The sequence below is a fragment of the Equus caballus genome, chromosome 20 (assembly GCF_041296265.1).
Source record: "Equus caballus isolate H_3958 breed thoroughbred chromosome 20, TB-T2T, whole genome shotgun sequence".
Lineage (NCBI taxonomy): Eukaryota > Metazoa > Chordata > Mammalia > Perissodactyla > Equidae > Equus > Equus caballus.
Genome location: NC_091703.1, coordinates 59,055,354 through 59,077,474, shown reverse-complemented (window position 1 = coordinate 59,077,474; position 22,121 = coordinate 59,055,354). Strand labels below are relative to the sequence as shown.

Here is a 22,121-nt window from a genome sequence, read left to right as displayed (position 1 = left end):
GTCAGTTCTTCCCTTGCTAATTTTATTTACATAGTGTTTTGCTTTTAAAAGAATTTGATGTTCCAAGATGATGTTATTTGACAAGGAGTACACATTGTCTGTTTTGATAAAGACTAACTGATGTTTATAAGAATTCAGATGCTTAGTTTATGACATAAGTTTGATTTTTAGAGATATCCCAGTGTCGGAGAGAAACTGAAGGGGATCCTTTAGAACTGTATGTGTTTGCACATATATGCATTTAGATGAAGAAAAAGACTTTACGTTGGGTTTGAAGTTTGCACAGTTTTTTTTTTTTCCCTGAGTGTTCATTATAGATGGAACCTCGTAGTACATTAGAGTATTATTAAAAAATGTTCACTGGCTTGGTGGTCTATGCCTGGGCTTGACTTTCTTCTCTATCTTTATTTTAGAGAAAAACTCTGGGAGACTCTCTTAACCTCATCGTTAAAATCACTGAGATAAAATCAGTGATTATGTTCTTATTGTTTATTGACTCAGAGTGTTAACTTTTTTTGTTCACATTTCTATGATAAATGAATTTGTCCTGCTTTTCATTCATTTGTCCTATGAATGACTCTTAATTGGGAACACATAAAGAAATATAACATTTCTAGAAAAGAGAGAATGTATTTGCTGATGACTTTAAGAATACTAAAATGATAGACTTTTAATTTTTCCATAGTGACTAGCAGGTGTTAAGTGTTTATCAGGAATTTATTATTCAACCAGAGACTTCTTCGGAACATCATCTCTATTTTCTACTATTCTACCCAATAAAAGCAGATGGTCTGAAATTCCTTGATAACGATTTTTCTTACCAGATAAATAAAAGACAAACTGTCTTTAAATATTTCTTGCTCTCAAGATGTTAGTTCTAAGTGGTGCTTTGTGTAATATTCTCAGTGTCTAATGGCAGTGTGGTAGTGAATGTGTGAGAGTGTGTGTGCGTGCATGTGCACAACCACATTTATATACATATGGGGTATGTAAGACTTTATACATACTTTGAGGAATGGTCTGTAAATCATCAAAAATGAAGCTCATCCACTTTCACAAAATAACACAATCTGCCTCTTCTTACTATGTCTTTGATTCCTCTCTTCAAAGCTCCTTCTCTCTTGACTTATATTTCCCGCATGAGAGAAAGGAGAGCGGTAGAGGTGAGCAATGTTCAAAAGCACTTTTTGTTCTTCCTATCCTGGCTTTCCTGAGAAATCACTACTACTTCCTCTTGTCAAAAATCCAGTACCTTTTAAAAGAATCTTTGCATGGAATGCTTCTCAAAATATAGAGATGACATTCTGTTTAGCTATATGACAGTCAATGGGCGTGACAGATGCCAAAAACAGCTTATCTTCATATAACAATGTTTAGATAGCAATAAAGAGGTTTGTGGATTCCTTTTAAAAGTGGGAGATTTTTATTATATGCATCTTTTATTTGCTGCAAAACTTACTCTGCATTTAAAATGGACTTTCATGTGGATTCTTACTTTCAGGGATTTTGTGGGATAAATTGGTATAGTTTGTATCCACTCACCTTCAGGTCTAAATTAGGTACCAGGTGCAATGTAAGCCTACTGGCTGCCATTTCTTTCACAGTTCCTGAGCTGGAGCTGGTAGGGACAGCTGTCTTGCTAATCATATAAACCCAGTTGCTCTGAGTTTGTGGATAAAATAGGTTCTTCTTTTTCTTCTAATTTTCTGAAATAGATAATTCTTTTTATGCCCATAACATGTTTGTTAGATCTATAATATAAATGCTTATGTCTGTGGGTAGATAAATAGAGAGATAAATATGATTAGGTGGCAGCTTGTAGACTTGATTTATTAAATGATGTATACTACCTATGCCCTGCCTGGGATGGCTGGACATGGAGAAGATAGACCAATAGCAGTGTGTCTATATATGAAGTAAGAACACCTGCATTCAGAAAGTCAGTAGGGGAAGAGTCCCATCTGTCCATCCATTCATCCATCCATTCACCAACATCCCTGCATCCATCCATCTCTGTGTATCTAGTTATCTATCAACCATCTATCTATTTCTTTGCATCTATGTATGTATTATATAGCATAACTCTTCTTATCTCATTCTTGAATATGGATATAGCATGTAAATATGCATATATATGCATATTTGTATCTTCAAAATATTTTAAAAGGAACCTGGGAAGAGTGAGTAATATCTTAGATATATAAGGATAAAGAGGTAAGAGAGACAAAGAGAGTTTCCAGTTTCTGTTTTTGAGGTATCGACAGATTATAAAGTTGAATTGGGATGTCAGTTAGTAGTCAGAATTGATATGGGAATTGAAGAGCACAGTTTCTGAAAATTCAATGGCAAAAATTTCTGTTCGCTGATTATAAAACTTGGGAAAGGGTATAACTGTGTTATAAAATACTATTTCCAAGTATAATATAATGTGTATACTAGTTTGGAATGTATAATTGAATGAACACAAGCCCTATACCTAGTGCTGATTTCTTTTTAAATAAGGTTACTTTAACATAGTACATCTTAAAAAAAAATGTTTATTGCATGTGCATTTAAATAACAGTATAGAGTTTTTGACCCTATGGGTTATTTAAAGATGACTTTTTGGGTACCCATAAGAAAAAGTATTTCTGAAATCAAGGGAATAAGTTACACATCCCCAAAACGTTTATGACTTTAATTTTATGAAATTGCATGACTTTGAAATGTCTATACATTGACATGACTGAATGACTGAGCTTTAGCTGTCTTTTAAAAAATAGTCTCCTCCCTTACTAGCTGAAGGCATTATGCACAAATGACTTTAATAATGACTAGTGTTTTAAGGTCACAGGACAGAATATTTTATTCTTCTAATCCATTTGTCCAAAGCAAAAGTGAAAAATTTGATTTGTCAATTAATTTCATTTTGTTAGAAGCATGTATTCTCCCATGTGTAGCTCATTGTCTTATTTATGCTAGCTAGGTGTCATTTATGTGATGTCTTAAAGTATCTTGGACATTTTAATATGAACTGCACACTATTGTTCTAAGCATCTTTAAAAATTCACAACCCTTTCTTTACAACTTTCAAAATGTCTTTCAAATGTCTGCCACATCTCCCACATTTTAATTATACCTTTTCTGTTCTATTTTTATGTAAGCTTCTTTCATCTGTTTATATAAGCATTAGAATTCTTATCCCTGTTCTAAAATCTGTGTTTATAAATTCATGGACTTTGTCTCCACTAGACACACTAGGGGGCTTTCATGTTTATTGGTCTTAAAGACTGGGCTCAAGAAAGCTCATTTTTAATGCTTAGTGTGATAAATACTTGAATCGGCAAAAGCGTGTCTTACCAGAAGAGTAAGCTCCTTCAGGACCCATTATTCTTCGAAGCAGGATTCTTAGAGTAATCTTAAGGAACAGTTTCTGTAAATGATTGGTGATGTATTATATATGATACCAGTTAGAATACGTGCTGATTTGATTGTACCACAGTTTTTCCTCAGTAAAATACAGGTTTTCAGAAATACTGTTTGATCTGTGTTCACAATTGAATTTGAAAGTTTAAACTTGATATTCTGAGGCATATCTTTATCACATTTGCCTCAGTTGTGATGGAATTTTAGGGAAAACATAAGACTGCTAAATTTGCTTACATATCCAAGGGACCTTGAAATTACCTATATATGACAAATTCATTTTTTGTAATCCAATATCCCATTTTTTGAGGGAAATTTTCGTTTTCTGAATCCTTCTTCTGAATTTCTTCCCTAAGATTAAAAGCTTAAATAGTTGCTTTAATTATTGTATAAATTCTTTTGTCATTGTGATTTTCATCTTGTATGGGAAAATGTGAGAGGACAAAGTAGATTATAGAATGAATAGCATGGTACTATCCTTATTAGACCTGGGCCAGTAGGGCCCCTCCTCTGAGCTCTGCACTTTACAGAAGCTCCTTATGGTTCCCCTCTGGCTCTGCCTTTCCTGTGGGAGAAAGGGTCTTATACGGCAAAGCTGTTGTGCCCATGTAGAGTCAGCGCCCCCACTCCCATTCTCTAGATGCTGAAGCCCCCAAATCCCTACCCATTTGTTCCTATGCCCACTTCCAGGGCTTATTTAAATATATTCCTCCAGTCCGTCTTCCTGAGGGCAGACCTCACTGCTAGTGTATGAATATCTAGCCTGAAGGTTTCCAAGGCGTGGCTTTGTGCAAGGGATGTATGAGTGAAGCTTGGCGGTATGGGCTGGGTGTCCATCTACCCATGGACAGATTCACACCACAGATGTGTCTACCTCAGTCCTAAAGAATTCTAAGACTTGGCTGTGTGCAAGGATGGAGTTTGGATGTGGGATGGATGTTCACACAAATGTGGGCATGGCCTCTTATAGTATTAGACAGAGCTGAGAGTGAATCTGGCCCTTTCCATACCATTCTGTTATTTAACTGTTCTTGGCTTGGTTTATAACTTTTAAATATTTAACGGATTTCTATTTGTACTACTACACCAGGCTCTGCAAATGGCAGAAATTGGTCTAGACAGAGGTTCCAAATTCTGTTTTCTAAAAGTGCAATATTCACTTTTTGTTAGAGACTTGGATCCTTTTTATTTATAGAATTAAAGATCCTACAGGGAACTTTGAGATCATTTTGTCCACTTGCCCACCTAGAATGGAAAATCACTTTGCAGAATCCATGACAGATGCTTGTTCTGACTCTGTTTTAATATTTTTAGACACAGACAGCTTAACAACTTACAAAGCAGTGCTTCCGATTACTTCATTAATTTAAATTTTTAAGAAATGATTTCTAATGTTTAGTCTTGTTCTTTTTTTTTTCTCCATTTGTTCATATGAAATAGGGCTCAGTGTCGCTGCTGTCCAGCCTAAGCCAGGAGTCAGTAATGGGGCCATCTTCTCTGTGCTGAGACTTCCCTCTGGGAATGAGAATTCACTGATTTTTCTTAGTTTTGCTGTGTACACTTTATGTACTTTTATACATGTCATTCATTTTTACCTCCATTCAATGAAAATTTATCGAGTGTCCAATGCCCAAGGGCTTTTTTTCATTTCTTAGCTGAGAAAAGATTCTCAGAGTGCTGTTATTATTTCATGGTATTAATTTCAGTCTTACTAGAATAAAAAAATTAAGCTATACTTTGTAACAAATGTGTTTATTTTTCCAGAGGACAACTTTTGTTTGATGATTAAGAAATTTCTCTTTCAGGCGTTGCTTCTTCATTAAATTTATTTTATTAAAAATTTTGTGGATTTGGAAGAATGATGGAATAATATGCTTTCTTCTAAAGAATTTATGGTGGGAAACAAGGTAGATTGTTAAGAGAATGTAAATGTCAAAATGTAATTGATATAGAAAATCCTGAGGAATCCACACAAAAGTATTAGAACTAATAAAAAAGTACAGCAAGGTTGCAGGATACAAGATTATACAAAAGTAAATTGTATTTCTATATCAGAGATGAAGGATCCAAAAGTGAAATTAAGAAAATAATTCCATTTACAATAGTTCCAAAAAGAATAAAATACGAATGAGTTTAACAAAAGAACTGCAAGGCTTGTATGCTGAAAATTACAAAACGTTGTTAAAAGACATTAAAGATGTAAATAAATGGGAATGCTTCCCATGTTTATGATTTGAAAGACTAAATGTTATTATGATAACAAAATTCCCTTATCAACCTACAAATTCAATGCAATCCCTATCAAAATTCTAGCTGCTTTCTTGCGCAAACTGGCAAACTAGTCCAAAAACTCATATGGGAATCCAAGGGACCTAATTAGCCAAAATAATCATGAAAATCATGAACAAATTTGGAGAACTCACACTTCCTGATTTCAGAACTTACTGCAAAGCTACAGTAATCAAGACAATGAGGTATTGATGTAAGGATAGACAGACAGATCAATGAACAGATTTGAAAGTGCAGAAATAGACCTTCATGTTATAGGCAATTGATTTTTGACGAGGGTGCCAAGAACATTCAGTGTGGAAGAAATAGTCTTTTTCACAAATGGTGATGGTATATCCACATTCAAGAGAATGAAGTTGGACCGCTACCTCACACCATACACAAAAGATTAATTCAACATGAATCAAAGACCGAAATGTAAGAACTGAAATTGTAAAACTCTTATGAGAGTAAATCTTTGTGACCATGGGTTAGGCAATGGTTTCTTAGATATAACACAAAAGTTAAGCGATAAAAACAAACAGATAAATTGGACTACATCAAAATTAAAACTTTTGTGGTGTGAATGATCCCGTCGTGGTAGTGAAAAGAAAACACACAGAATAGCAGAAAATATTTGCAAATTACTTGTCTGATAAGGGAGTTGTAGCCAAGAAGGTAAAGAACTTAGACAACTCACTTATAAAAAGCCAATTAATGCAATTAAAAATGGGCAATGGATTAGAGCAGCCATTTCTCCATAGAATATATGCAAATTACCAGTAATCACATTAAAAGATACTCAATATAATTTTTTTGTTTTGAGTAAGATTAACCCTGAGCTAACATCTGTCACCAATCCTCCTCTTTTTTTGCTGAGGAAGACTGGTCCTGAGCTAACATCTGTGTCCATCTTCCTCTACTTTATATGTGGGACACTTGCCATGGCATGGCTTGCCAAGCGGTGTGTAGGTCTGCACCTGGAATCCGAACCCGCAAACCCTAGGCCACCGAAGCAGAACATGCAAACTGAACTGCTGTGCCACCGGGCCAGTCCCGATATAATTAACTATTAAAATGCAAATCACATTCACAATGAGATGCAACTTCACACACACTAGGATGGCTAAAATAAAGACAGACAATAACAAGTGTTGATGAAGATGTGGGGAAACTGGAACCCTCATGCATTGCTCATGGGATTTTAAAATGGTACAGTAACTTTGGAAAGCAGTTTAGTGGTTCCTCAAAATGTTAAGCATTAAGGAAAAAAATTGTTGTTTATAGGTAATGAAACTTAGAACTAAAAGTGTAAGTGGACTTACACAAGGTCAAGTAATAAGGTAGTGGTACATCTTGTAGTTCCTAGTTTATAATCATATGGATTTGATCAAATGGGTATGTTTTAGCTGCCTACGTTCAGCATGGGAATAGTAATGAAACATGAACTTCATGTTCTAGGAAACTGTCAAAATTATAACATATGACAAAGAGAAATTAGAAGCTTATCCACTGTTGTTTATGTCTTCCTATCTTTAAAAAAAGCAAAATGTCTGTCTGAAATGTGACAAGGGGAGTGCAAATTAAGTTATAAAGTGGAAAGAAAATAATGAACAGTTGCACCATACAGGATTCCTCCTGAGTGGCTGGTACAGTTGTGTCTTTGTTGAGAAGAAATATCTCAAGACCCAAATTTCCAAGCCTACAATCAAGTACCCATTCCCACTGCGTGTTCCTGATTTCTGAGGGATGTAGAGGGATTGTCTCCTGGGCCTTTACCACAAAACGCTTTCTAGTTTATCTTGATAAGCTATGCCATTTGTGAGGCCTGTGGAATCTTTTTGTCCCCAAGCCTAACTTGAGATTAACTTCAAACTGGGTGGCAACCAGACACTGGCCCCTTCCCCTTAGGACCAAGGCTGGGACTCGTTCCTCAAGGATTTACAGCTTCACTGGGGAGGAGAGGCAGAGGTAGACGGACTCAAAGAAAATAAAACATTTCTCACTACGTCTAAGGAAGAGCAATTGAAGATAGGCCCTTAGCCTGCGTTTTGTCCGGGACCACACCACGGTGGTAAGAGGCCCATTCATAGGATGAGGCCAGTCTGTTTTATTACATCAGCTGCATGGGAATAACTAAAACGAGGAAGAGAAAGAAGAAATGAAAAGAGGAACATCACCTTTAAGCACTATAGAGACTTTGTTTTCTCCTAGGGACCCTGATTGTTTGACTTTGATTCCGTAGAGGAGCTTTCCTCTTAGAGCTGGGTAAAGGTGGTTGGGATAGGGAGAAAAGGTTGGTAAACTTTTCCCAGAGATTAGAATTCACCACAAACACCAAGAGCGTAAATTAGATCCTGTCTAATTTTCAAAATAACCCAACAAGTTAGGAGGTGACACACACGCACTCACATATGTGGAATCAGTCCCTTCCATATACTAGTGTCATAATTGGATATTATTTGCATATATTGTATTCATCAAGAACATTGATGCTAAGGAAGATAGACTTCCAATTTATATTTATGCCATTCATAAATACTGCAAAAATATTTAATAACCTCACTTTACCTTTGAGAGTTTGGCTTATTGAAATATACAGATAAGAAATTAGGAATGGTGTGAACAACAATAAAATAAGGACTATTTTCCTGTGATACTTGTAATTATTAGTCACTACATAATTAGCAATTGAAGACAGAGTGTTACTTCTTCTACGTCCCAATGACTCACACGCAATAAGACATGCTCCCTAACATTTGCTGAGTGAGTGGAAGTACTGGATGAGGAAATGGTGCCTTGGAGCATGATGAATGTGAAGCGGGTCATGGTCAGTTCTGTTTAAATACTTTCTGCTATTGACATATTAGGAATTTTTAACTCCAGTGAATAATAGCTCACCTTTATTCAATTCAAGAAAGTTGATTTTTAAACACAAAGAATGCCTAATGCAATTAGACTTTTAAACATCTTGAGAATAAATACAAATTCAAGCACAACTGCATGCAGTGTTTCTGTAAAATTAGTCTAAATGGTGAATAAATTTGGATTTAGATAATTATCACAGTGAAAGCAGTCTTGAAAAAAGGCTTTTAATTTGACCCTCACCACGGCAGCTTGAGCTGATGCTGATTCTCAATGTGTTTTCTTTTTATTAAGATAGTCTATCTCAAGATATCTTTGACAAAACGAAAGTCTCTCGTTTTTTCCATAAGCATAGGATGTGTGTTCTACTTGTGCTTTGGAAATAAACATAGTTGAATATGAATATGAGAAAATCAGAAATAACTTAGTGTGACTACAGACTGCTCCTACTTAACATTAGTGATTTGTTTTTAAAAATCAAATATATTCAATAAAAATACTGAGAGCTTATTTTCTAGTATTTTACATGAAAAAATTATAATACATTACGTGTCAAGTCAAAAGCTTCAACCAATTTCCTATAATATAGCAAAAAAATTACAGTTAAACAGCAGCATATAAGTAACAAGAAATAATGTTTGGTTGTAAAATGTTTAAAATTTCACTTAATGACCACTAAACAATAAGGTTGTAAAAAAAAAAGTTACTTTAAATGCTTATCACCTCTTTTAGATGTCACTCCCCTTTCGTTGGGCTTTTCAAAACATGTATATGAGATTAAAACCATTCAGGATTATTAAAATGTTATATTGTGTTTTGTGGAAATAAATGTGAATTTTAAAATATGGTATTGTGTTTTGTGGAAATATGTTTTCCCATGTAAACAATAATCTAAAAATTATTGTATTGAAAGTCACATATTCTATGAAGTTTTTGTATTAAAAAACAAAGACATTCTTCTAGAAAATCTTGTTTGGACAGACAGTCTGGTGAGTAACCCTGATTTTGAGTTTATACTTGAAATTGTCCATTGTAATGAGTGCTTGCAGTAAAAACATAATGAATTTGATGTTTCCCTGACCTCAAGGAAGTCACAGTTTAATGGGGAAAAACCACAAGGTGATAAAGGTGCTGTATTTAAAAAGTACAGAGCACCAAGGAGGCCTGGGAAGGGGTAATCACATGAAGTAAGTGTTCCAGCTGGGCCTGCATTGAAGAAAGAGTAATCCTTAGTTGATCAGAGGAAGGAGGAAAGACCCCAAGCAGAGGCCTAAGGACTTTGAAAGCACCTGGTTTGCTTAGGGACATGTGAGCAGAGAATGCAGTGTTTGCCTCAGGATGGCAAGAGACAGGAAAGGCGTGGTCGATCAATGTTTAGTGACAGGAAAAAAGATTAAGAACTTAACCTTCAGGCAGTGAGAAGCAGGTACACGTCAGAGTGGTGACTCATTCATTCAACAAAGAAAATTTGGATGCTCAGTATAGCCAGGGAATAAACACAATAGAAATACCTCATTCCAATAGAAAAGGGAAATGTGTAACGCTCATAACTGTGTTTTAAAAAGATGACTTGGATGTGAAAGGTAAGTTATACATGGATCTTCAGGGGAAGTAGTTGAGAGGCTTCTGCCATGGTAAGATGGATGGTGACGGGGATTGGAGTAGTGATGACAGAGCCCCTGCAGTGGGGAAGCTGGATATGAGAGGGGCTTCACAGATGGAATCAACTGGACTTGATGGCTACTGCATGTGGAATGGTGAGGACCAGGGAGTAACTAATGTTTCAGTACCTAAGATTTGTGTTCTTGGGTGACCAGGAAAATTGTGGTGGAAGGGAACACAGGGAGAGAGTCGGCTTTAGAGTTAAGGTGAATTTAACTTGAGGTATGCTGAGCTTCACGTGTTTTGGAACTTTTAGAGTGGAAATGTAGAGTAGGAAGTTGAGGAAGAGATTTAAAACTCAGGAAGGTGGTTTGGGCTTGACGTCTGAAAAAATGAAAGATGGTAGATGGGGATTGTGAGAGTGGTGGAGATCCTCTGGAAGTGTGCTCACCTCAGGTCACTTCAAAGAACATGATTTAGTTCCAAGGATGGAAAGAAAGGGGAAAATGTTATCAGGCTGAAGGATCCGCAGTACAGGAAGGTGTCAAGGAGCTTAGAACAGGGCTCAGGAAAGCAATAAACCAGGGCAGCCGTTTAGAGAAGGCTTACACTCACTGTGTTCACGTCCTCTCTACCCAGCCTCTCATAAATCTGCTCCAGTGAGTGACTGAAATCGGTCTTACAAAGACCACCAGCATCCTTCACCTTGCCAAGTCCAGTGGTCAAGACTCAGTGTTCATTAATTAAACTTAGTGGGATGATTCCATTGATTTCTTCCCATTCTTAGGGTACTTTCTGTATTTGAATTTTGTGATCATCATTCTTCTGGTTTTCCTCCCGTTTCACTGTTTGCCCCTTCTTTCTTCATTTGCTGAATCTGCCTCTTCCTGTCTTCATTCACCAGGCTCAGGCCTTGGTAACCTTCCTTCCTCCATCCCAATCCACAGCTATGAATTTGAGCGTCAATCACAGGCTAATGACTCAAAAATTCGTATGTCAACCCCTGGCCTTTTCCCTGCATTCCAGAATTAGGTACCTAATGCCCTATCGTACATCTCCACTTAGATATCATCTAAATATAACACAATACAACTCATAATTTTCCCTGCCAAGCCTGCTGTTAGAATTTGACTTTAGACTTAGAATTTGAAATGCTAGTATCCTGTTGTATTATGGTATACAGATCTCTAACATTTCACCATGGAGAATTCTAAAAAGAAGTTGGAAGTTTTCTATATTGTACTCTTTTATTCTGTTAACACTAATCATTAAAGCTTTGCTTCTTTATTCAAATATGAAGAGCAAATGGTCCAGCCCTGATGGCCTAGTGGTTAAAGTCTGATGCACTCCACTTTGGCAGCCTGTGTTCAGTTCCCGGGCATGGAACCACACCACCCACCTGTCAGTAGCCATGCTGTGGTGGCAGCTCACATACAAAGCAGAAGATTGGCAACAGATGTTAGCTCAGGGCTAATCTTTACCAGAAAAAATAAAAGAAAGCAAATACAAAGAGCAGAAAACATTTTTACTTAGAAACTAAGAGTATAATTTGAAGGTGGAACAAGTAGGATAACCTTTGCTCAGTTATAGTGTGTAAATATGAGTTCTTCATGCTTCATTTATAATGAGGAGTTCTAATCACTGGGCAGCTGAGCATCAGGTATATTATAAAGTCCCTTCTGAAAATGTCCATAAATAAAAGGATTTTTTACAACCTCCTATTGACTTTTGGTTTTAGCTGAGCATAAGTTTCAAAACAACTCAATACTGTCAGCATCCCTGTTATTATGTTTAAAGTTCATTTACGTTTTATTGACAATAACTCGTTTTCTTCCTAGACCAATTCCATGTTCTTTGCTTTAATGTGTTTTACAGTTACACCTTTCATATAAATGTTTCATTTCCAAAGTCTACTTGGTAATTAAATGTATCTTGATTCTTTAAAATTTCCTTAGAGCTAGAGGTTATATTTGCGAATATTTTAAATTTGTCCCTCTTTTTTTAGAATTTTGGAATTATGGGTCCCTGGAAGAGCATGTATTTCACTCTCTGTGAAGAAATTTTGGCATGAAAAGCTTTGTATAATTTGCTTGACTGAGAATATATTTAGTATTATTTAGTATATAGTTCTTTTTTTTTTGAGGAAGATTAGCCCTCAGCTGACATCTGCCACCAACCCTCCTCTTTTTGCCGGGGAAGACTGGCCCACTGTAACATCTGTGCCCATCTTCCTCTACTTTATATGTGGGATGCCTGCCACAGCATGGCTTGACAAATGGTGCATAGGTCTACACCCAGGATCTGGACTGGCGAACCCCAGGCCGCCAAAGCAGAATGTGGGAACTTAACCTCTGTGCTGCCGGACTGGCACTTAGTATATAGTTCTAAGAAGATTGGCTATGTGATTTCTTGGTTAAATAAATGTATGCATAGAGGTGATATAGTGCCACGAGGGTAAAAAATGCTAAGTAAAGGTAACTAAACAAACCAAAAATTAGACAAACGAGGAGCATTTAATTGCAAAAGTAAAAAACATGATCAGATGAATATTCTAAACATACACCCACACCCACACCCACACACAGACATGATCAACCTTTTTGCTAGGACCACTTATCTAGGGCTATCCTCTATTCCTCTCTCCCTCCCACTTCACTCTCTATCCATAGTTAGGATAGGATGTCTTACCGTCAAGGTTTATCTCAAGTCTGGTTACTGGTAACTCTTTAACCTCAGTCATGTATGCTAAGGATCCCTCATTATCCCCTGGCTTTTCCTCTTTTCCTTCTATATTTAATCCGCCTCACATGAGGTAGACTAATTCAGTAGTATTTATTGAATTAATGACAACATAATGTCATTACTCTCATTGATTAGCATGATAAAATAACTGACGTACATCATAAGGTCCCTGGATCATGCAAAGTATGTTCTCTTTGAAATGACTAGAAAATAAGTAGTTTATTTTAGAAAGATTACTTAAAATATGTCAGTGCCTAATTTTAAATTTGATTTTAAGAGAAAAACTCATGACTTTCCCATAGAACCAGGTAATTCTCTGTTTGCATGTGTGTAATTATGTGTTATTTAGATTTAAAAATAAGAGCCTCTGTAATGTACCACTTGCAAAAATGAATATAACCACAATAAAATAACTTATGTAAAGCATTAATATGCAGACAGAGCCTAACACATCAGTTTTATAACTATTAATGATTCTAACATCTTATGCCAGCTGTGTCTTGGAGGTCAGAAGAATACTAGGTAGAAGTGTGTGGAGGCCACTGTGAAGTACCCAACACACCTGGTTTACAAGTATGAATTATGAGTGCAGAGAAGATCCCGTGTTAAGAAAGTGACTTGAATATTAAGGTATAAATTCAGATATTCAAATAGAATCCCTTTCACTGAAATTTTACTGATATTTTCAGAATGAGTTTAATCTAAACTTTAAACTATTTGACACTAATCTATCTTGAGGTTATGTATTAAACTACAAATATAGCACAGATATTAAAAATATTTTAAAAAATTATTAGCAAAATGAAGAGCCATTGTTGATATGTAGGAATCGTCTAGTATGATTGCTCAGTCCAGCCAGTTGCATTCCCTCTTTCTCCATAAGGCTTTCTTAACCAAAGGATCAGTTTCTGGCCTCCTCTTAGTGAAATTTTGCCTATGACTCTAGTTCAAAGGTTACTTGGTCCTTTAAGTTAAACAGAGTACTAATGAGAATAATAATAAAAACAGCAATGCTTTTGCCAGGTATTTTTCTAAGCACTTTGCTTATATTAACTAATTTAATCCTCACAATGCCCCAAGAGTTCTTTCCTAACTTCCAGGTGTGAAACTGAGACAGACGTATGCAGCTCATATGCTACAGCATGAGTTTTAACCACTGTCTGGAACTAATTATTTTGTACCAGTTACTTCTAATCTATTGAATCTTGCGTTATTGTTTGCACCTCTCAGTCTCAAAATCACTCTCTCTGTCTCTTTTCGACTCTTCTCCCCTCACTCCTCCTCCTTCTGCCTCTCTCTCTCCTTCAGATCAGAACATTGAGCTAATCATGTTTCTCAGTTCATGTCACATTTCTTATGATTCTTTCATGAAACAGTTTCTTGAATGATAGCTTTTAGTGTTTCTTCAGTTTTACTGCTTTAGTTTTCATCTTCTAGGAACTCCAGTTAAACTTGCCTTGACCCTTCTTTGCCTGTCTTCCACATCTGTCATTTTCTCTCAAACTTTTCAACTTTCTGATTTTATAATGATTCTTAATTCTCTCCTCTATTTCTATTTCTGTTCTTTGATCTATTTAATCTTGTTTTACTTCTAGTTTATTCTTCATTTATGAAATAAATTCTGTTTTATTCCTGAGCTCTTACAGATCTTTTTAGACACTTCTCTAATTTAATTGCTTCTTTACAACCCTTTTCTGTTTCTGATATATATTCTTCTTTCATTGTTTTTATAGTTTTCTTACTTTATTTTCCTTCATTTTTAATATTATATTTTAGTGGTTTTCTGCTTTGTTATCATATGTTTCTCTCCTGTTTTCATTTTCTGCTAATATATTATTGGGTTCATTTTCCTTTTTTTTTGTTTTCTTATGGTATACTTGTACAAGGTTCAACACAATCTGTTTCTCTTGTCAATGTTTAAATGAGAAAGTTTTGCCTGTGCCCTTAGGAGGTGTCTGTCAGAACAGACTGTTCAGCTCGAGTAGCATCCTTGCTTCATGCTCCAGTAGGATTTTTCTTGAAGCAATTTTTCTGCCTCAGGAAGGGACTTCATCCTTAAAGAAGGCAACTTTGTTGTTTGCTGAGGTCCTGGAGTACTTGTGCTACCTTAGTACCTTCAGCTTTTTCCTCATGCATTATGTGGTCTCCATTGTCTACTTCAAACTCACTCATAAATTGGACCTTGGGTGGTCTTGTCCCAGTTTCACAGGTTTTTTTTTCAGATCATGTTGAGCATTCTACTATGGAGGTCATCTCTGCCTTTGAGGATGAATACTTGCTTGAAATGTCTATGTTCTAGGACTATTGGAACCATCAGAACTTTTCGTTTTCATTCTTCCACAATCTCCCCTTAATTACTCCATCACGTAGGACCCTGTGCAGTTGCTGATATTTTCAGTGTTTTGACAAACCCACTTGTTACTATAGGTTCTTGCAGATCACCTGGATTTGGGGGATATCTTCAGAGTTTTTTTTTTCTTTTATGATCCTAGGTGCTCTGTCTTGTTTCTATAAGAGAAGGAGGTAGGGTTAGAAAAGTAAGTGGAGGAACATGGAAGTCATAGAAACATTTCTACTGTTTGTGGCAATGTGCCTGGTATATTTTTTAGAGAAAAATAGCAGAGTTTAGTCAAATTAAGTATGTGCATAATTTATGAACCAAAATTCCACTCTTGTATACATACTCCAAAGAAATTCTCATACGCCTCTTTCATTCCAAGATGGATCCAGTATGGAAAAAGATCAGATTGATTTAGATCTAACTTTTAACTCAATAAGATAGAATACACACCCTTTTCATGTAATATTCATGAGTCCTGACCCAAAATTTACCCACTAAGAAATCCCTCATTGAATTCTAAAATATAGAAATAATACAAAAAGTCCAATTTTAATAAAGAAATTAAAACCAAAATAAGAAGACTGGCTCTGCCATCTGGACATTTTTTAAATTGTCTATATTGTCTAAATGTTTTACAATGAGTATGCATTAATTATGAAATAAGAAAAGAATTACTTTAAACTAAAAATTAGAAAAGGAAATGTGCTGTATCCATTGCTTTCTGTGGTTTTAAAAACCAGGCAATTTTGGCATACACCATTCTGTGACTGTGCAGTTGACAAATGTAATTACTGAGCTATTAGTCACGTAGATATGTCAGGGAAGACCAGATAACTCCCTGCAAGTATCAGAAGGGCAAAAGAAATGTCAAAACTTCTAAAAAGAAAGTGTAGGAAGGAACAGAAGAAGCAGTGGAAATGGTATTTTATTCCCTTCTGTTTCTCAGTGGAAAAGTTATTGGAATTAATCATTGATTCGTCAAATTGCAAGCATCTAAAAATGCCTAAGGTAGTAGTTTTGTTGAGAGCAAATAATGTCAGACAAATTCAATTTATTTTTATGGGAGAGTGACAAGGGAGAAACTGTACATTTAATAGATTGGAAACTGAGTCGGTGTTTTCAGTGTGTCCCACATTACAATTGCCTCAGCATGCTGGGACGTAGATATTAAGTAGGTGCATGTACCCAAAGGGCAGTGATGAAAAGTTTATTGTCAGTATCAGAGGATATAATGAATATTCTTTCTTTGCAGTTGTCAGAGTTCTGTATGTAAGAATTATGTAAGGAATCGAAAGAAAGGCCTGACTAGAGGGTGCTTCTGGTTTAAAAAGACAGCCAGTTGAAATGACTTGTTGGGGCTGGCCCCGTGGCCGAGTGGTTAAGTTCGCGCGCTCTGCTGCAGGCGGCCCAGTGTTTCATCGGTTCGAATCCTGGGCGCGGACATGGCACTGCTCGTCAGACCACGCTGAGGCAGCGTCCCACATGCCACAACTAGAGGAACCCACAACGAAGAATACACAACTATGTACCGGGGGGCTTTGGGGAGAAAAAGGAAAAAATAAAATCTTTAAAAAAAAAAAAAAAAAAAGCTATAAGAAATGACTTGTTAATACTCTGGGATAGAAAAGTCAGAATCTGATGCTGTCATACTGAGTAGAAATTATAGACATATTACACATACGTTCTTTTCAAAAACAGCTCAGTTCATTTTCAGATAGTTGTCTTTAGGGAAATTATAGCACGTAACTGGAAAAACGATTGTAAATGACTGTACAAACCAGGCAGTGTCTCATTCGTTCTGGCGTTATCTGGGTGAGCCATGTACTATTACTTCAGAAAGATTTTTTAAAAATTGCACATGGGTCAAATAAACAATCCACTAAGAGATTAATACCTGGAATGCTACAGGGATTTCACATAAGCTATGTGAATCATTTTGGGAAAGATGCTAATTAAAAATAAAATAAAGAAAAAGCTGTTAGATGCAGTGTAGTATTCCTCTTATCTCCAGAAGTAGTCAGACCTTTTAAAAAATAATTGTTTCAAAATGCAATATAAATTGTATGAATTAAGAATGTCCATACATAATAACTATCATCAGCTCTCCTGTCCTCAAAAATAGCAGAATGTTCTTGTTCCTCTCTAATAAAACTAAAAACCACTCATGTTCATGTCTTAATTTAGGTAGTGCTTTGGAATAGTACAATTGGCCAAGAACAAGGAGGCAAGAAATATTTACAGGTGATTTTATGGTAATAATAACTGTCAAATAAACATAAAAGAAACAAGGGAAATGAATTTTTCAAGATTTCTCTAAAACATTGATATATGGGTTTTTTTTTGGTGAGGAAGATTGGCCCTGAGCTAACGTCTGTGCCAGTCTGCCTCTATTTTGTATGTGGGATGCTGCCACAGCATGGCTTGATGAGCGGTTTGTAGGTCTGCCCCTGAGATCCTAACTCACAAACCCCAGGCCACTGAAGCTGAGCATGTGAACTTAACCCCTACACCACTGGGCCGGCCCCCAGAACATTGATTTTACATAGTGAACTCCATTCAGTGACTCTAGTTACATATATTCTTCTCACCATTTCATTCCTACCTTGTTACACCAAGTAAGCATTATTTCTCAGCTAGCCAAATGCAAGTTGGTTTCCTTGTTTGCTTGCTGGCTGCTATGACTGGTTTTGCATATTGTATCTGCTGTTATCTTTACAAATAACAATCAAATATGGCTGTCTCCCTCCCCCACCAAAACCACCCGGTGGCTTCCCATTATAGTCACAATAAAAAGCAGAGAACGTCACATGCCTTAACAAGGCCTTACATGATCTGCCCTATAACCACCTATCAAACCTCTTCTCTGTATTCACATTCTTCAAACACACAGGCTTTCTTGTTTCTTACTATTTCAAGAGGACGTCAAGCTGTTTCTCCATCAGATTGTAAGATCTGATATCTCGATCTTCTCATGGCTTACTCTTTCTCATTATTCAGGGCTCTGCTCAAATATCACCCTATAAATCTAAAGTAATAGCCCCACTCCTTGACTCTACTCTCCTTTATATTCTTAATAGCTTTATTGTGTTTGTTCTTTATCCCCACATATAAATATGCATGTGCACATATATTCATTTTCTAAGTGTTCATTTTCCCCAGCAAAACATAGATTCTATAAAAGCAGAGACATTTTCTTGTTTTCTATCTGTGATATCCATAGTAGAAGTTCAAAAATCTTTGTGGAATAAATTAATTTTGAAAACAAAGAGTGGATAAAATAGTGTACATTTGCTCAAAAATATCTACTTTGAGAACATTCTCATAGGGCAAAACTAGTAATTCCTCTTAAACATCTAGAAAGATAATTTCGTGTTGACGAGTATGAATGATAGCATTTATAGATTTAGTCTTTTATGTGGCTTTTCTATGATTCCTCCCTTTTTAATTGCCTTTCAGATTGGTTAGAACATAAAATGCTATTTATCATTGCTACCCTATTTTAGATAATGGATGAATACTGTTTTCACTTATTTTTTTCTTAGGAATAATTCTGAGTAAAAATAAAACATATAACCTTAAAATATATTTTGTTTTATTCATTGCTCCTGGGAAAATTATGTTTGCTTAGATATAGTAAATAGTCAAAGGACATATTCTTCCTCGTGTTTTGTTTGAGGATGTTAAAAATTAATTATATGCATCGTTTGTTTCCCAGAAGACGGTTACATTTTCAATGGTCCTTTCTTAGTTTTAGTTGACAGAGGTCATCTTACCTCTGGTAGCAGCATTCATGTAGCTGTTAACAAGGTGCCGTTTCAGCCCTTTGATCAAGATTCTTCAAAATCTCATTTAAGAAGGGGAGTAATAATGTCAGCATACTAATGATGACTTCTCATTTCACTTATTGTTTTTTCTGTGAAATTTTTTTCAGAAATTGAAAAATTTCAAGGTTCTGATGGAAAAAAGGAAGATGAAGAAAAGAAGTATCTTGATGTCATCAGCAACAAAAACATCAAGCTCTCAGAAAGGGTACTGATTCCTGTCAAACAGTATCCAAAGGTACTGCAGTATATGCTTTGTTCTCGAAGAATTAAGAAAAACTGGTAAAAATAAGATTTGGTGTTTTATTCATTGCCTTTCATGAAGTAAGTACTTAAAGCTTCATGATATTAGTATACACAAATATGTGAGACTGACATAGTGGAAGGAGAATTCTTTGAAAGTACTATGTTGCATAATTTTCTCCTGAAGGCTCTAGCAGTTTTATTCTGTGAATGTGGGAAGCATAATTAGATACTTTAACCATTTATTTAACATGTAAATCATTCAACAATTTGTCCAAACATGTACACTCACTTGATTACGTTTTGGTTCATGTTAAAATGTGTATTCTTATTATGAAAGGGAGTAGAATTAATGACACGAAAGATACAGCATTAGCCACTTAGTGGGGAATTATTATGTCTGGGAAAGCAATATAGTCTTTATTAGATCATTGGATTGTAACCACTAGTCTTCTGCATTCAGAGTTAATTTATAAAAATAATTATGATATTGTTGCCTTGGACGTACTTTTTCAATAGATATCTTGTTATCATGTGAGATTTGTATCACCAGAATCATGATTATAAAACATGGCATTCAGTGGCATGATTTCGTCAGAAACATTCATAAATCCCAATGGGTAAAAGAAGTTTCTTTTTCTTTTTTCTTCCCAAATAAATTAAGTAAGCTAAAAATGGAAACCTAAAGATTCAAGCTAGTAATTTACTTTCTGAAGAATAAATCTGAAGCAAGGACCATGTAATTATCCTAATAATAAAGATCACAGAAATAAATGCTGTAGTTTACCAATTGTCTTCTAGTACGATCTTTTAGTAAATATAATTAAGTAGAATTGCTGTTTTTATTTCAAACAGGGATAAACTGTTGCAGTCCACCAAACCATAGAATTTAACTCTAGATGAGGTTTTTTGGCATGCAAGCTTTTGCTTTTTGTGCTTTTTTTTTTTTTTGAGCTAGATTTACTCTGTTGCAAGAAAGGTGCATTCAATAGTTATATTTTTAAATTAAATTTTATTAGATTTACTTTACAATCATGTTTTTATGAATATTAGATTAGGCAGTCATGGAAATAAATGTACATGACAATTTTTACATGGTAATGAAATGTGGTAGAACTGTGATGGTGTATTAAGAAAAATGTGTCTTTTTTTCAGGAACTTTGTTAATTAACGTATTATAGTCTAGGTTACAAGGTTCTTTCTTTAAACCATATATTTAAATATTATATAACTTGATGCTATTTCTGGGAGTAACACCTGTCTATTCTCTCGATGTGGGAAAGCCAATGACAGACTCAATACCTGCTTCTCAATAACATGCAGCTCTATGTCTGACCAAATTAGGTTGGCAAGGTGTGGAAGGCATATAGATTCTGATGGCTCTTCAAGTGACAGTGTGAGTGATTTTATGCTGAATATTGCAATAGTCTATATTTGATTTGTGGTGATGAATATTGAAACAAGAATATTTTATGGTGTCTAATTTTTATGAGATTTAATTTCATAATTTATAGGAATATGATCAAATAACAGAACTGCCTATTCATATTGAAATAAACCATGTCTCACTAGCAAATTGTTGTACCTCTTGGAATTTTTAGAATCACAGAATGCTTAAGCTAGGACTAATTTTGGAAATCACAGAATATATAAAACTTTTATTTTACAGATGAGATAACTGGGAGATTATGAATTGCTCAAAGACATATCTTTGTTACAGATGGAGGTGCTTAGAGAGGTTGTTGTTATTTTAGAGTTTTCATTTTTTTGTGAGCCATTACATTTGTAACTTGAGTGATAATCCTCACATATTTGTATTCCTTTTCTGTGTAAAATGTGGAATCATGTGAAAAATGATAGCTCCTAATGATTAATAGTTTTATGGAATATTATGAAATAATTTATACCTTGGAAAATTTACCATTTTTTAATTGATACATAGAATGCCAAACTGCTTTAATTTATTTTTTCAAGGGATGTGCATTTCATACATCTTTATCACACATAAGAGAACTCTCAGAGTCGTTTTACAGAAAAAACGTACTGAGAAACAGAACAGAATCATCTGTCAGGCTGACCTATATTTGTTTTTGTTTTTTACGCTATAACCATAAAATTAAAATCAACCTTTTGAAAACCATATTTTATTTCCAAAGTGGTAATTCTCTTCTGCTGAGTGGTTATTGCCTGCTTCTCACAAAAATATTGGTGGGGTTCGGTTAAGACCGTGATCACTAAACGTGAGCCGTGTCTGGTGTGCAGTTGTGAGCTGTCAAGTAGGTCGTGTGATGTGGTACTGTGAACCGTTGAGCAGAGCACAACCTTATTTATGGATTTCAAGTTTAATCTTTTATAATAAAAAGTGATTCATTCTTCTCAGGGAACACTGGAGAAGGACCTGCTTTTCACAACTTCTCTCTGAGCCCTCTCTCCCATTGATTCCTGCTGTCTGTTTGAGCTGGTAATTAACGTGGGGATGACAGTTCTCTCCAACAAAGGGCAATAACTAACTCTGGGAATTCTTGAGGAAATGACCTTATCCTGACTTTACTCTATCACCTTTTTTGGATGGATTTTGTTTTAATTAGTCTCCAATTTCAAGTTAATTTGCTGATTTAATTGAGTAACACGAGGAATTGAAAGAAGTTTAAAATTTTAAATTATAGAAAATGTAAGAATGCTGTTCAAATACATGAAGAATGATTTATGTAGTTCTAGTGCTTTATGTTTAATCACTTAATTTGGGGGAAATATGCCATATTATTAAATTATTTTAATAAACAGTTTTCTTAGTTGTTTTTAATATTTTTGTTTATAGCAAGATTAGTACAGAA

General features: G+C 35.3%; 1 protein-coding gene across 3 annotated transcripts in view; it reads left to right on the top strand.

Annotated features, from left to right (window-relative positions):
- The window catches only part of KHDRBS2 (KH RNA binding domain containing, signal transduction associated 2), a 551,406-nt gene that overhangs the window by 60,654 nt on the left and 468,631 nt on the right, over positions 1-22,121 (top strand). For all 3 annotated transcript variants that reach the window (XR_011429816.1, XR_002802329.2, XM_014734520.3), the window contains exon 2: positions 19,155-19,282. Coding sequence is in view for 1 of the 3 variants with exons in the window: in XM_014734520.3 (XP_014590006.1) it covers positions 19,155-19,282 (128 nt within the window). In the remaining 2 variants the exon portion in view is untranslated. The remainder of the gene's footprint in view (positions 1-19,154; positions 19,283-22,121) is intronic.